At 39.3% G+C, this 16,328-nt stretch overlaps 1 protein-coding gene across 1 annotated transcript; it reads right to left on the reverse strand.

Moving 5' to 3' along the window:
• Positions 1-6,298: 6,298 nt before the first annotated feature.
• Positions 6,299-12,171, reverse strand: LOC139947412 (retinoschisin-like). The gene is made up of 4 exons (XM_071945315.1): positions 11,836-12,171; positions 9,166-9,220; positions 7,570-7,895; positions 6,299-6,816 (listed from the first exon to the last, which is right to left on the reverse strand). The coding sequence occupies exons 1-4, from the start codon at positions 12,169-12,171 to the stop codon at positions 6,673-6,675; spliced, it is 861 nt and encodes a 286-aa protein (XP_071801416.1). The 3' UTR covers positions 6,299-6,672.
• Between the last annotated feature and the right edge of the window lie 4,157 nt (positions 12,172-16,328).

A 16,328-nucleotide genomic window follows, 5' to 3' on the forward strand; every position in this document is an offset into this window, starting at 1 on the left:
TCTCTTGCGAATAATCGCTGCGAAAGAAGGGTGCTTCGCATTCGCATTCGCAGGAAGTATGAACCGGGCTTCAGAGGCTAGTAGTAAACTGCATTATGTAAAATCACACTGTGTTTAGGATCCCAAGTTTAATGGATCCGTTTGTGTGTGCATTGTGATTTCTCTACAGCATAACACCGTTTCTGGATACTGTTATCGTTCTTCGAAGGCCTGCAGTGTTCCTGGTAAGTCGCTGGGATGAAAACAAGATGGTTTATTACACTGGACAAATTCACACATCCCTTTTTGCCTTTTTATACAATAACTTTGCTTTGTTAACGTGATATGCCTTTGTATATAAGGCCAAGTAAAATAACAATTTAGTTTATCGTCCCCGCCCGCCTCCTTTTAGGCCGTTTTCTTTTTCTTTTTATTCCTTTTTTACTACTTACCACATTGAGAAAAAAAAGAAAAAAATAAGAAGGAAAATAATAAAGAGGGGGGGAGGACGGGAAAAAAACCTAAAGTTCCTTGTTTTGTTTGGCTAAAGGATTAGTCGTTTTGCTACAGGTATTATTTTTAGAGATCTCGTTGTACCATTTTCTCTTTATTTCAATTTGCTAGTTATACCTTCCATGGCCATTGAGCTTTTAGACCTATATACCAGTCGTTTTTCATTGTTTCGTTCGTATATTTTTCTCTCTCAATGTTTTAAAATGTGTACAGCTAAACGTTTTGCATTGTAGTTTTTAAGCAATATTAAAGCAACTTACTACTTTGTCCATCTTTGTCTGGACTCAACTGCCGGTCTTAAATTTTGATCGGTGTCATGTGTAACGTTATGTTGTCCACGTGGTTTTCTGTTCTAAAGCGAAAAGTATAAAAGCATTTCGTATCTGCTTCACTGATTTCTTACCATGCTGGCTCCATTTTCATCTGCTCTGTGTCTAAGTTTGTATTATCCAGTTTATTGTTTAATGAGTTACCTATTAGCATCGAAATGTATCATTACCCTATGTCGATGTGAAATAAATAAATAGACGTTTTTTTTTTAATAATGCTTTAAAATCTAGAGAAACTTGGCCTCGAGGATGAATCCATTCCCGATGAGAGCCTCTCCGCATCAAGTAACTGGGAGCCAAACGGACCACACAAAGGTAGGAGCACAGCGGCAGGTGGTCGACTCAATAGGGTTCCGCCATCAGTTGACATCAACGCAAATGAAACAATCATAGGAGCATGGCACCCTGCAGTGGCCGATCGAAACCAGTGGATACAGGTGGATTTGGGGTACCAGACCTACGTAACTGCGGTACTCACACAGGGGCGTTATGATGGCACGGACGGCCATTGGGTGACAAGGTACAAGGTGCAGTTTGAACCACCCGCACTGGCATGTCTTGTTTTCGTCAAAGACAAACTGGGCCGAACTCAGGTATTTTTTATATCTGTCTACATGTTAAAGGCAGTGGACACTATGCTGGTAATCACTCAAAGTAATTATTATCATAAAACCTTACTTGATTACGAGTAATGGGGAGAGGTGGTAGTATAACAAATTCTGAGAAACGGCTCCCTCTGAAGTAATGTAGCTTTCGAGAAAGAAGTAATTTTCCACGAATTTGATTTCGAGACCTCAGATTTAGAATTCGAGGTCTCGAAATCAAGCATCTAAAAGCACATAACTTTGTGTGACAAGTATTTTTTTTTCTTCATATAATCTCGCAACTTCGATGACCGATTGAGCTCAAATTTTATGCATGTTGAGATACACCAACTTGGAAGACTAGTCTTTGACAATAACCAATAATGTCCACTGTCTTCAAAGGAACATTACAAAATTAGTGAGAAAAAAACTCGCCCAAGACCACAGATTTACATAAAACATACACCGTCTTATGATGATGAGACCAAAAAAACATCTCTTGAAATATGTATGTCTGGAATGTTATTATTTGGTGAGAAATAAGTAAAACTTAGATGGCCGATTAATCTTAAACTTCTACAGGTTTTTCAGTTTATGTATAAAATGGTTGAAAACATAGTGGATCGCTACTGTTTTATTAGTAAAAAACCAATTCTGAAATGTTCTTTTAAAAATATGTCTATTTTAAATAATAATAAGAAATAATATACTTTTTTCAGTACTAGAAATAATTATGACATTGATCTTCACTTACCAGATATTCATCGGAAACACCGACAAAAACACCATCGTAAGGAGAAGCTTCTTCAAGCCCGTATTGGCGGTAAAGATTCGCATCCTGCCTACTGATTGGCAACACTTCATTGGTCTGCGTTTTGAGCTGCTTGGCTGTAAATAAATGCCTAGACCTACTTGTTTTCAAGGCAATAAAGTAAGTAGGGAATAATAGGGGAGCTACTAGTTCTTTGCTCGGGCCTTTATCACACGGCAGTTCGACCGTGCAAGGTTTTAAACGGCCGTGAAAGAACTAGTATAGCTACCCTTTTATTCCCATTCACAAATACCTTTTCGGTTATAAGGCGTAATAAAGTAAGAAATCTTTCAAACTTATCAGTTTCCGAGTGCTTAAGCTCTGTATGTTTCCACCTCCATGGTATGTTCAGTTTACATGTACATGTACATGTACGACGTTCGTACGCGTGTGTTTTCCGGTGCGGCGGTTTCAACTTTCCGCTGTGTTCAGTTTTCCGAATGACCAAATACGGTAGCATTACGTCATGCGATGCCTGCGCACAGCAAGCGAAAGTAGTCCATTTTTAGTGCCGTATTGAGTCGCTCGTTACCCTCCGATAGCTGTCATGGCGGCGTCCACGAGTCGAGTACAACTAGCGGCAAACGCGTGGATCGTATGAGTTGTTTTTATGCAAGCAGAGTGTGACCTGCCCGAAGTTGTACCCATGAATACATGTAAAGATGGGACAAGAGATTATGTGACTACACAGAAAAGAATCATAATATATAAATAATTTGGGGTCACTGCTGAGAGAACTACAGTATGCGCAAGGGTACTCGCGGCGGTATCTGAGAGGTCACCCGGAAAACTGAACACGCCGGAAAGCTAAAACCGTTCGAACAACGTGATGATATTTCCGACCACGTCACCCGGAAAACTGAACACGGCGGAAGACTGAAACCGCCACACCGGTTCCGTTCGTGCGCATGCGCGTATAGTCTTGGCGCATATTCGCTGGTTTTCCTTTCACACACAGCGCAGTCTTGCATCAAGATTTAGCAATATATAGGACTCTTTCTCTGTACACAGGAACAGAGTCCTAACTATTGAGGCCTACGGTGGCTGATCTCCGCCAACAAATAAACACCTTTTCAGTAGGGCGTTATAACATAGGGCGTTACACACTGTGAGAAAACGATCGAAACGGGAATTATTTACGTTGGAAGCTGCATTATTTCACGAAAATGACGGATTTGTGAGGAATATATGAGGACCAAAACCCACCGCAGAAAAATGTTTACCGCCATGGAATGTGAATCTGTTGAAATTAGTGGCTTGTTGAAGGTAAGATTTGAGTTATGAAGCTGTGAAAATTTTCCGCCCCAGAAATGTACCCTGATGTCCAGGACGTCACTGTAGTACAATACGATAGTGATATTAAGTATTAACCATTGATATAAAGATACGTAAGCTAAGGACTTGCCTAAAGGCTTCTAAGTTAGATTTTGTCAAGAACTTAACTGGCCAATAGGCAGCACTGTTTTAACTTAAAGGTAATGTTAGAGACAACAATTTATGTGTGTTGCTATACAAATTAATTTGTCTTAACGCATATTTTAGATACAACAATTTATGTCTTTTGTTATTTTCTCTTAACGCAATTGTAATAGACGGCAATTTATGTCTCTGTTGTATTTTCACTTAAAGCAGTATTATAAGAGATGACAATTTATTTTCACAAGTAGATGTTAGAAACGACAATGTATTTGATTACAATCTAAAGTTTATTAGAATCTTCAATTGAAGTATCATTTAAAGGGAATAATAATGTCATTCCAACTAGACAGCTCCTGTTGTATGTCTTTAAAAAATTACTATAATTCATGATATTTAATAAAAACAGGCAGACTTCAATACTGTACACCCAAACCGTTTTCCCCTTAGTATTGTTATTTTCTTGACCGTCAGATAGATGTTACGTTTTTTAATATTCGAGAAAATAGAATTAGCTTTTGCAAACTGTTTTTCAACCAAAATGACCTAAGGTATGAATTGATGAGTGAGGTATTAATACATCTTAAAGCTACCGGATGCACTTTTCTTCTACCTGTCAAACATAACTTACAGTTTGAGTGGCCAGGGCATGGTTGTTTACCCACTGTATTTGTTACAGCTCAGTCTGGTCCGCTTATTTAACCTATTCATACACATCGGTTAAAGAGAAAGATGAATTCTCATAGAAGACACTGCTAAAATTTAAAAGACAAGGTTATTATTTAACTTCATATCTATATTTTCTCAGGAGGGATTTTATCAATCATGGAGTAAATAAGTTAGTTCATATGATGCATTTACTAAGGTAATATAATAATGTAACTTACGGTACACTTATATAAAAAGTTTCAATTAATTAACAAAAAATGGAAAATAAAAACCTCACATACTTTAATTGTCTTTGCTTTATTTTTGTTTTCCGTCAATTTGTTCCGTCAATGTTGCAGGCAACATTATTTATGGCAAACAGGTAAATAGTTCTTTCCCTAGCAAGTACATGTAACTTTAAAAATAGTCAACTTGCAACCATGTGTAAAAAACTAAAAAACAAAAAACATTAAAAAACACAAACGTTTAAACATGGCTGTACTCGCCAGTTTTGCAAAGATTCAAACATCACTTAGTTTTCAACTTGACCGCTATTGTTGTACCAGATTTTGTTTTCTATAATAATATACCATCTACATCCTCTGCTCTTAAATCAAAGATATGTAACAGTTGACTGAAAGATCATCTGTAAATAACAACCAGGCTATAGATAAAATTTACAATCGTCCATTTTAATTAAAGAACCGAGACCTCTGCACTGTGCTATATTGGAGTGAGCTACAAACCTATCAGAACATCTAGACCAAATCTATTAGCCCTTTTTTGAGGTATGGTGGACAGTATATTTATAGGGGAGCACTGTTCGGATTGGGTGTGTACTGACAGTTACCCAAACCTTTAGTATCGTATAGTATTGTGTCCGCCACATCTAAAAATGACTTATTGTTTTAATGACAATGCAGGTAATGGTCGGGTTCTTTTAGTTGACCTGGGTTTTGAATTTTGTTATAGTCACAAAATGGCTGTCCAATGCCTGTCATTGTAGACCTTTACTTGAAAGGCATTGAACACTTCGTGTATCACAACTTCTATATAAAATAACAAACCTTCGAAAACTTAGGCTCAATCGGTCATCGGAGTCGGGAGAAAATAACGGAAAAACCCACTCTTGATTCCGCACGTTTCACCGTGTCATGACATGTGTCAAAAGTAAATCCGTATTCTCGATATCGAGGATTGATATTGTTTTAATATTTTCTAAAAAAGTACAGGATTTCATGGAATAATATTTCAAGAGAAGTATTTCACCATTACCTTCTGTAAACCCTATAAGTTATTTGTAATCCTGTGAACTTTTATTTCTTTACCGAAAGTGTCCAATGGCTTTAAAGGCACTGGACACTATTGGTAGTTGCTCAAAATAATTTTCAGCATAAAAACTTAATTGGTAACTAGCAATGCAGAGCTGCTTGTAGTATATTATTAAACTTTGTGGGAAACGGCTCCCTCTGAAGTAACATAGTTTTTGAGGAAGAGGTGTCTTCTCAATCAAAATATTACACGATTTTAGGCCTGAAGTATTTTTAGGCATCAGAAACACAAGTCTGTGATAAAAGTGCTTTTTTTCTTTACGATTTTTTTGCAACTTCGATGACCGAGTCAATATTTTCACAGATGTGTTATTTTATTCACTTGTTGCGAACCGCGAACCATCAAGTGAGATATACTGGTCTTTGAAAGCTACTAAAGGTGTTCAATTATACCTTTGATTTTAACTATGACAAAAAAAACGATTTTACGTTGAACTAGTGGTTTGATTTCACGACCAAACTAGTGGTTTGCTACATTATTACACCCAAGCAGCTCAAAACGCAGAGCGATGAAGTCTGCCCACTCAATGGGCAAGATGCGAATCTTGACCGCCAAGACGGGCTTGAAGAAGACCGTCGATGACCGAGTCAATATTTTCACAGATGTGTTATTTTATTCACTTGTTGTGAACCACCAAGTGAGATAAATGGTCTTTGAAAGCTACTAAAGGTGTTCAATTATACCTTTGATTTTAACTATGACAAAAAAAAACGATTTTACGTTGAACTAGTGGTTTGATTTCACGACCAAACTAGTGGTTTGCTACATTATTTACACCCAAGCAGCTCAAAACGCAGAGCGATGAAGTCTACCCACTCAATGGGCAAGATGCGAATCTTGACCGCCAAGACGGGCTTGAAGAAGACCGTCGATGACCGAGTCAATATTTTCACAGATGTGTTATTTTATTCACTTGTTGTGAACCACCAAGTGAGATAAATGGTCTTTGAAAGCTACTAAAGGTGTTCAATTATACCTTTGATTTTAACTATGACAAAAAAAAACGATTTTACGTTGAACTAGTGGTTTGATTTCACGACCAAACTAGTGGTTTGCTACATTATTTACACCCAAGCAGCTCAAAACGCAGAGCGATGAAGTCTACCCACTCAATGGGCAAGATGCGAATCTTGACCGCCAAGACGGGCTTGAAGAAGCTCCTCTCCACGGTGTTATCTGTATCAGCAGTGTTGCCGATGAATATCTAGAAAACGAAGGTTAAAAATGGCATAATGTTTAATGGCATAATGTTAAGTGAGAAACGATAGCTTTTTATTGCTCACAATATTGCGTGCAATCAACTGGATTAAAAGCCTTGACACTATTGTTAAATACTCAACAAATAGTCGTTTGCACAAAAACTTACTTGGTAACGAGTAATGGAGAGCTATTGATAGTATAAAACATTGTGAGAAACGGCTCCCTCCGTAGTAACGTAGTTTTTGACAAAGAGGTTATTGCTCACTCAAATAATAAAAGACTTCAGCTGAAGCATTTTATTGTGCATCTGAAAGCACAGAAAGTAATGCAACAAGAGTTTTTTTTTTTTTCTTTCATTAATCTCTTGCAACTTTGATGACCAATTGAGCCAAAAGTTTCACAGGTTTGTTATTCTATGCAAACGTTGGGATACACCAAGTGAAATACTGGGGCCAATTTCATAGAGCTGCTTGAGCAAAAAATTTGCTTAAGCACGAAAATAGTTCGCTTATTTTATACAGGTTACTGGCAAAAATTTCATGCCATATACATTACTTGTGACTGGTATTTAGCTGTTGTTTGCTTAGCATAACAATTCAGTTGAGTCTTGGCCGGTAGTCTGATTTTACTAAGCAAGGAATTTTTTGCTTAAGCAAAATTTTGTGCTTAAGCAGCTCTATGAAATTGGGCCCTGGTCTTTCACAGTTACCAAAACGTGTCCAGTGCCTTTAATTTGAAATATTTAATATAAAACTACCTGAGTTTGACCAAGTTGGTCTTTGACGTCAACAAGACATGCCTGTGAGGGTGGTTCGAACTGCACCTTGTACTTTGTCACACATTGGGAACGACCATAACGCCCCTGTGTGAGTACCCCAGTGACGTAGGTCGGGTTGTCTAAGTCCACCTGTATCCACTGGTTGGTACCCGCTGCACTAGGGCACCATGCTCCTATGATGCCACCAGTAAGGGGAATCTTGTTGAGACGGCCATCAGCCGGTGTACTCTTTTCTGTGTTATTCCAGTTACTTGATGCGGAGAGGCTCTCATCGGGGATTGACCCATCCTCAAGGCCAAGTTTCTCTGGATTTGGGAGAACAATAACGGGAAACTTTAGACTATCTGCCAATCACCAAGAGAGGGCACTCTTCACCAGGTAATGTCAACAACTTAGGAATGGGAGAAGCATGAGTGACGGTCACTGACAGCAAATACCTTGTGTTTTACGTGTTTTTGATTTTGTATTTTAGATTTAGCCAAACTGTACTTTGTTTTTTATAACACATTGCCAGCATAAATCAAACTGTTCTGGAACAGGACGTACTGGACACGAGTTCCCCAAGGATAACAAGCGGTGTGCATGAGTTTTGGGGAGTGTTTCTTCTAGGGTAATTAGCCAAAATTCCAAAATGCTGACCTACCAAAACTTGAGTAGAAATCTGAAGTTAAGGTGTATGACATTGTATCTGATTTAATTTTCAAGAGGCTGAGAGACTTTTAAATATTTTTTGAGTATTTTTTTAACTTTTAGCATTTACCATCGTTTGCTATAGGAGTTGTGCACCCTTACCTGGTAGGTCTGCTGCCCTCTAGTTGCAGAGCTTTCAAACAGTCTCCAATTGAAACTGACGTTTAGGGCTTTGCTGACAGAATCGACAGACTCGATTACTTACCCCAAAAAATACTGTCCAAAAAAGAACGATTTGGTCGTAATAGATGTTTCATTTGCATCGGGGATATTAAAATAATATTCATTTTTTGTTTTTACCCATTATACACCGATAGCACTGAATACTCATTACTTCCCCCCGAGTTCTGTGAAAAAAATCACAGGCATATTACTCGGTTGGGATTTGAACCCACGACCTTTGCATTTCTAGAGCAGTGTCATGCCAACTATATGTTTTAGTTGAATAAGCAATCACTTTATTCTAATAATATAGGTTTTCTCGGTCAAATTCGGCAAATGAGCAGTCAATTTAATTTCCATGCGTTCGAATTAAAGCTGTTCTGCTTTTCCACTTGTTACTGCATTTCAAATTCAGAATTCGGCCATTCAATTTCGTTTTGGGTCGAGTCAAATTCCTTAAGCACTCTGTTCATAGCGTAGCGTCATTCTTTTTCGTGACACACACGCCTCAAGAAGCGTCTGCGAATTTGAATGCTGCTTTGATGATTTGTTAAATTGAATGATTATTGGTTAATTCGAATGACGCAACATTACATTTGACTAATCCCAAAACGAAATCAAATGACCCTTTTGAGTAGCATACGATTTTGCGCGAAATAGACTAGCTTGGTGATTAAATTGGCTGCTCTTTTTCCGAAGTTGACAGAGAAAACCTATAGTTACCTGAGATACTGCAGGCCTTCAACGAATTAGACTTTGGGCAAAAAACAGCCTTGTTCTGTAAATTAAGGTATACAAAGAAAATATATATTTATCAACGGATCAAGTATAGATTAGAGTTAATACATATCAAAAGACCAGTATTGAGTATGACGTCACCATTCAAAAACCTGCCCTATCATGGCAGCGTCAATCTGTCTTGAAAGATGGGGGGGGGGGGGGGGGAGGTGGGGACATCGTTAGTCATAACATTTACGACGTAGGGTCCGGGGCTCGAAATTCGAGGCCGTAGATCCTCTCTGGTTCAATCTAGGGAGTCTGAGAGGGTGATGTGCCTCCTCTCATACGTTGCAAACTATGATGCACAAATTATTTGCGGTTGGTTAGTGTATCAAAAGAAAACCTCAATTATAGCTTGGTATCTATATTATTACTGCATATTTAATGCTCAGGCGCCGTTTCATCCCAATCATCACCAGCATCGTCAAGGGTGGGTCCAGACAATAAATAAGAGGGGGGGAATCTATTAAAGATGGAGCGTGCAAGTGTGGAACGCGAAGCCTTTTACGGCGTAGGGTCTGGGCCCGCCTAAGGGCCCGCGAACATTTTGCATTTTAGATGCTCTGAAGATAGCACCACATGTGGTGCTATCTTAGGCCAATATAAGAGGCATACAGAGGAGAACAGAACATAAAGCATGTAAACTGTGAGTAGCAGTAGAACCTTTTGGGTTAACAGCATCTTCAGGTGCGGATCTATGACACAAGTTTTAGGGGGCAAATCCGTCAAAACGTGAGCATGCGAATGTGAAGCCTGTACGGCACGGGTCCGGGCCCGCTTAAGGGACTGGGAATATTTTGCATTCTAGATGCTCTGTGGTGCAGTCGTAGGCCATACTTTAGGGGGCCTAATTGGCAAACGAAACAGAACAATAAGCCTTCAAAATTTTAGCTGTAGAATTTTGGCCCTTTTGGATTTTGGAAATACTTGAATTCTTAAAGTCACCTGGAAGTGGTATTTTTTCAAAATAAAGCCTTTGTCACTAATATATGTGTTTTGATGAGTGGAATGTGAATAAACAGTTAACTAAGGTTTTAAAAAATCAGTTCTTATGTTATTTACAAATTTAAGAGTAGACCCCGACCCGAGAGGGCGCTGTTCGTGACTTCAATCGAGGCAGACTTTGCCTGTAATGCGTAGAGTAAACACAATTGCAAAGTACATGTACGGACCAAGTCGTGAGTTTGTACGTTTCAAAAAACATTTTTTGGGTTTTTTTTTCCGGCAATGCCGACCAGGTGTATTGCTGCTGAATGCAGAAAAACACTTTTTCAGCCCTCAGCCCCCCAAACAACTTTATCTATTTTTTAAACATATAAATCGTGACAAACAATTACTAAAAAAATTGTTTTATTGTTCGTAAGCATATACTCTTATGTTTGAAAGAAAAACAATTCTATTTCCAGGTGACTTTAATAAAACAAAATTAAAATAAAAGGGTTTGTGTAGTTGATTGCTTGCAATGTTTGTACGCAAGGTTTACGGAAAATGCAAACAATCTCAGAAACGTCTCAATGAATATGGTGTAAAAGGCAACAGAGTTAATAACAGCCTTGAACGCGGAGTTACATGTGTAAGAAATCATGGCCATTATCGCTCGAACTAGCCATGGAGGCCGCAGAACGGCAATGTCAGAAAGGGACAGCGCGTCACCGTAAAGTAAACATACAGTATAGTAAATATAAAAGAGTTTAGAACTAAAATAGTATGGAGATGACACGCACGTGCCCTTTTATAAGTTAATAAGACACATGAGTTAACAAAAACTGAACTGGGGGAACAGAGTGTGTGTCCCCCCCCCCCCCCCCCCCCCCCCCCAACGACGGGAATGGAAACAGGGTTAGGTCTTCACAGTGCAAACTTGAACCTCGTGATAAAGGTCGTCAAAAACATGCAGGGACTTTTGATATTGTGTCCTCCACCCTTCAAAAAGTGGGGGACGTGTTCCCCGCCCCCATTACTATAGATTGATGCCCATTACGGGACGGAGGGTTTGGTCTTACACAGTGCAATACTTGAGTTTCATAATAAAGGGGTTCAAACACATGGGAGACATTTGATATTGTGTCCCACACCCTTCAAACAAAAAAAAGGGGGGACGGGGGACACGTCCCTCCCACTCTTTTAAGAATGGGGGTGCAAATCTGTCAAAAAATGGAGCATTCGGTTGTGAAGCCTTTACGGCGTGGGGTCCGGGCCCGCATAAGGGCCCGGGAATATTTTGCATTCTAGATGCTCTGTGCTGCAATCTTTTTGAGGGGGATCATTTGATATTGTGTCCCCTCACCCTTCAAAAAGTGGTGTCATCAGTTGCCCCCAGGAGTGATGCCGATGGCGGGCAAAGGGTTTGGTTTTAAACAGGACAATACTCGAGCTTCATGATAAAGGTTGTCAAAAACATGGGGGGACATTTGATATTGTGTCCCCCACCCTTCAAAAGTTGGGGGGGAGGACGTGTCCCCCTGCCCCTCTTTACGCCTATGGGCGTCTGTGACGTGTGCCATACGAACGCTGCGTCCTTCATTGATGTTCGCGTTTCGACGCGCATACGGTTTGCCCTACAAGATTTCGACTTACATCGCAACAAAGGGGTTATTCAAGATTAGTACGTACCTTGCACGTCATTGGACTCGCAGTTTCACCGTAATAAGAAACAAGTTGCATTCCTTGAAGGTTGTGACAGACGTGCTCCGCACTGGCGTTGTTCATCTGACAGACTTGATTGATATGATCGTAGTTGAAAGAAAAACATCCACGATGGCTGAGGCACCGAACTGAACATCTGACGGCAGAGATGCCTGAGATATTCATGAAGGACTGGCCTAGTAGGGCGTGGTCCTCTACCGGCTGGTACCAGACCCCTCGGTAAAGACCACTCACACTATAAGATGCTAAAACCCCCAAAAACATCTCTAGCAAGAGGACAAGTAAACTGCTTATGATAGGCATATTCACACTCCGTCTGACTACAAAGTCACTGTATCAAATTATCAAGTAAATATTTCTCTACCAGTCATGTGAACAGTTTAAGCCTTTTCTTGAATTATTTTGGTAGCCATACTTTTGATCTTTTTGGGTGAATAAGGGCCTGGTCACACGAGGCAACTCTTGCAGACAACTTGGAGGCAACCAACTGCAGTGCATGCTACAGGAACACTTCGGTAGCGCGTGAGTAATTTTTCAAACAATGTCTTACGATTCCCAAAAAACTAATGAGGATATTCAAATGTGAATGGATACTCTTTTTGGAGATTGCCTGAAACTGGTTGCCTGTAAGTTGCCTCGTGTGACATGGCCCTAAAGGCCCGGTCACACAGGCCCCGATAACGAGAACGATAACGATAAAAATGCACGCCCTCGATTGGTTGAATGAGCGTGGGCGTTCTCTGCGTGGAGCAATTCAACCAATCGCGAGCGTGCATTTTTATCGTTCTGGTTTTCGTTCTCGTTATCGGGGCCTGTGTGACCGGGCCTTAACACATGCCTCATTAAGCTGAGCATGCCTAAATATTTCATTTCATTTATAGTGCAGGCATCAACTATTAAATGGGCAAAACCAAATGCATTAGAGGCAGCGTTTCCATATGTTGGCCAAAAATGCCAGGGCCCAATTTCACAGAGCTGCTTAAAGACACTGGACACTATTGGTCATTGTCAAAGACCAGTCTTTTCACTTCGTGTATCTCAACATATACATAACATAAAAAAAACTGTGAAAACTTGAACTCAATTGGTCGTCGAAGTTGCAAGAGAATAATGGAAGAAAGAAACACCCTTGTCGCATAAGTTGTGTGCTTTCAGGTGTCTTGAGTGATACTAACCCCTTGTGTGTATCATTATATTCTACTTTTAAATTATCTTTCTTAAACCATTGGCATTTCATAACAAACGGTTTCAAACGCTTTTCAAAGACCAACTCGACCGATCCAAGGCAACGTGTTCCTTTAATGTAAAAAGCACGATGTATAAAAGAAATATTAATATTGTTACTAGTATGCTTATTATTGTTATTATTGGATAAGTGGGAATGGTTTTAAGAGCGTAACATGTGTTCAATGACCCGTGCTGTCTGTGGAAAGTGCATTATGTCACACTCAGCGTTGTGGAATGGGGGAGACGCCTTGTCGTCTAGGTCAAAAAGAGGATGTTCATTGGCTAATCCTGCGCACCGCGCTAAAAAATATGCTTCATTATATATCATCAGTTCATCAAAGATGGCGGCTGGCTTCTTCTTTCGTTTGATCTCTGGACCAAGGTGGACAATAAATAAAGGCAAATTGGTGATATTTTAGTGACTTCAAGCCACTTGATGGTATCCTCATCAAGGTCCCTGAGTCCCTGCTCGCCTTTTGGTGGTCTGAAGTCAGGGCAGTCATGAATGATGTGGCTGATGGTTTGTGGGCTGCCACACTGACACAAATTTGAGCTGATAGTTTCGATGCTGTGAAGGAACTATAGGCATTATAGGTCCCAGCCAGTTCTATAAGACGATTGAGTTATACCCATGCTGTCGTCATTGTATAAGGTCTATTATTATACGGCTAGCGCTGTTATGCTTGGCTGACATTAATAGTTTATGTTTGACAAAGACCAATCTTCAACTTTGTTTAGTGAAATCGAACACAGTCCTTGGCTTACAAAACCATACCTTTAGCAACGTCACAGCACGAGGTTAAAACAGAAAGCCACTGTTTTTAACAGTGAACACAAAGATTGGTAAAGGTGATTTAACTGTTGGAAACTACGGAGCTCTGGAAGTGCCATCCGACATGTTGAGATCCTGACATAATTATCTCCGGACGACGACATCCTAAACGGCGTCAGGATCTCAACATGTCGGATGGCACCTCCAGAGCTCCGTAGGAAACAAATGAAATGTTATACCTTTTTTATTCAAAGTTTGCAGAAACGTTGAATTTGGTCACATCATCATTTAACACGATTAAATGGTTTGCTTTATACATTCGGCCGTCTATGTCAACCAGCGTGGTTTGTTTATCAATAGAAAGGTCTTTGCCCAAAAGTAAGAGCTCTGGGGACTGCAATTTTGGAAACAAAATATGGCCGCCATTTCTGAAAGAGCGCTTTTAGAGCGCTTACTTTTATTTTGAATAAATGTGGCTGCTTTTCTTTTATCGATCTCTTATATTTCCCATTATATGAAGTGAAATTGCGGCCATTTTAATTTATGTAAGAGCCGCCAAAAGCATTACATGTCATTTCAAAGATGGCACTTCAGACTTTTCCATTGTTGATAAACAATCCGCCCTGGTTTGCATGGACCGCCTAATGTTAGTAAAATACTCAATCGTGTTACAGATGTTTGAAACAAATTTAACATTTTCTGCAATCATTCAATTTGACAATATACCTCCAATAATTGGTTGTTTTGTTTCCAACAAATTCCAGACTATAATTATTTGAGTTTGTGTGTAACATTGTTACAAACAGTTAGTAGCTATCTTTTTTTTCTTTTCTTTTTGCGTTTATGGCTTTCCATAGTTTTCCACCAACTTCTGTTGGTAAAAACTCGGGATTTGACGTTGCAATAGAAGGGTCTTTAAAGGAACACGTTGCCTTGGATCGGACGAGTTGGTCAAAACAAAAGCGTTTGTAACCGTTTTGTATATAATGCATATGGTTGGAAAGCTGTTTTAAAAGTAGAATACAATGATCCACACAAGTTTGCCTCGAAATTGCGTGGTTTTCCTTCTACTGTGCGAACTAACACGGTCGGCCATTTATGGGAGTCAAAATTTTGACCCCCATAAATGGCCGACGTGTTAGTCGACGAGGTAAAAGGAAAACCACGCAATTTCGAGGCATGTTTGTGCGGATCATTGTATTCTACTTTTGCAACATCTTTCTACCCATATGCATTTTATAAAAAACGGTTACAACGCTTTTCAAAGACCAACTCGACCGATCCAAGGCAACGTGTTCCTTTAATCTAACTTTTCATGTATTGGTATAGGCTACTAAAGCTATGTTTCAAGGGCTTTTATTTTACTACTAAAGTGCATAATAATGGACCAACGACAGCCGTATCTTAATATCACACACCCTTTATTATAATATTTCCCGTTATTAATTCACCAGCACTGCTCAAAGGATATCCACATGGCCGCAAACCTCTCTTGGGTGTATCTAACTGTTCATGGGTCTGTCTGCGTTGGTATAACAATCGCGATAATTGACTACAGCCGTAAACCATCATCCCCATTTCATTAAAAAAATCTACTCGGCTGCAGTAGAATATATAGCAAGACAAGTAATAAAATTAACATAATCTAGTATAGATTTACACATGGTGTTAAAGGCAGTGGACACTATTGGTAATTGTCAAAGACTAGCCTTCACAGTTGGTTTATATCAACTTATGCATAAAATAACAAACCTGTGCAAATTTGAGCTCAATCGGTCATCGAATTTGCGAGATAATAATGAAAGAAAAAATACCCTTGTCACACGAAGTTGTGTGTGTTTAGATAGTTGATTTCGAGACCTCAAGTTCTAAACTTGAGGTCTCGAAATCAAATTCGTGGAAAATTATTTCTTTCTCGAAAACTATGGCACTTCAGAGGAAGCCATTTCTCACAATGTTTAACACCATCAACCTCTCCCCATTACTCGTCACTAAGAAAGGTTTTACGCTAATAATTATTTTGAGTATTAATTACCAATAGTGTCCACTGCCTTTAAAGGGAAGGTACACGTTTGGTAATTACTCAAAACAAATATTAACTTAAAAACTGACTTGGTAACTAGCATTGGAAAGCTGTTGATAGTATAAAACATTGTGGGAAACGACTCCCTCTGAAGTAACCCAGTTTTTGAGAAAGAGGTATTATCTCACTAAAATATTAAAAGACTTCTATAGCTAGAAGTCTTTTATTCCTATCTGAAAGCACACAAACTCGTCCAACAAGGGTGTTTTTCTTTCATCATTTTCTCGCAACTTCGATGACCGATTGAGCCTACCTTAATTTTCACAGGCTTATTATTTTTAGCCTATGATGGGATACACTAAGTGAGGACACTGGTCCTTGACAATTACCAAACGTGTACAGTGCCTTTAATGCAAACCGAATAAAAACTATTACCCA

Source organism: Asterias amurensis, chromosome 14, assembly GCF_032118995.1.
Source record: "Asterias amurensis chromosome 14, ASM3211899v1".
Lineage (NCBI taxonomy): Eukaryota > Metazoa > Echinodermata > Asteroidea > Forcipulatida > Asteriidae > Asterias > Asterias amurensis.

Excerpts from the sequence above, each read along its gene's own strand:
- LOC139947412 (XM_071945315.1), bottom strand. The coding sequence starts at position 12,171 with ATGCCTATCATAAGCAGTTTACTTGTCCTCTTGCTAGAGATGTTTTTG. Across the intron at positions 9,221-11,835 it reads CGAGTCCAATGACGTGCAAG|AACAAGGCTGTTTTTTGCCC; the intron begins GTACGTACTAAT and ends CTTAATTTACAG. Across the intron at positions 7,896-9,165 it reads GAAGGCCTGCAGTATCTCAG|AGAAACTTGGCCTTGAGGAT; the intron begins GTAACTATAGGT and ends TCCCAAATCCAG.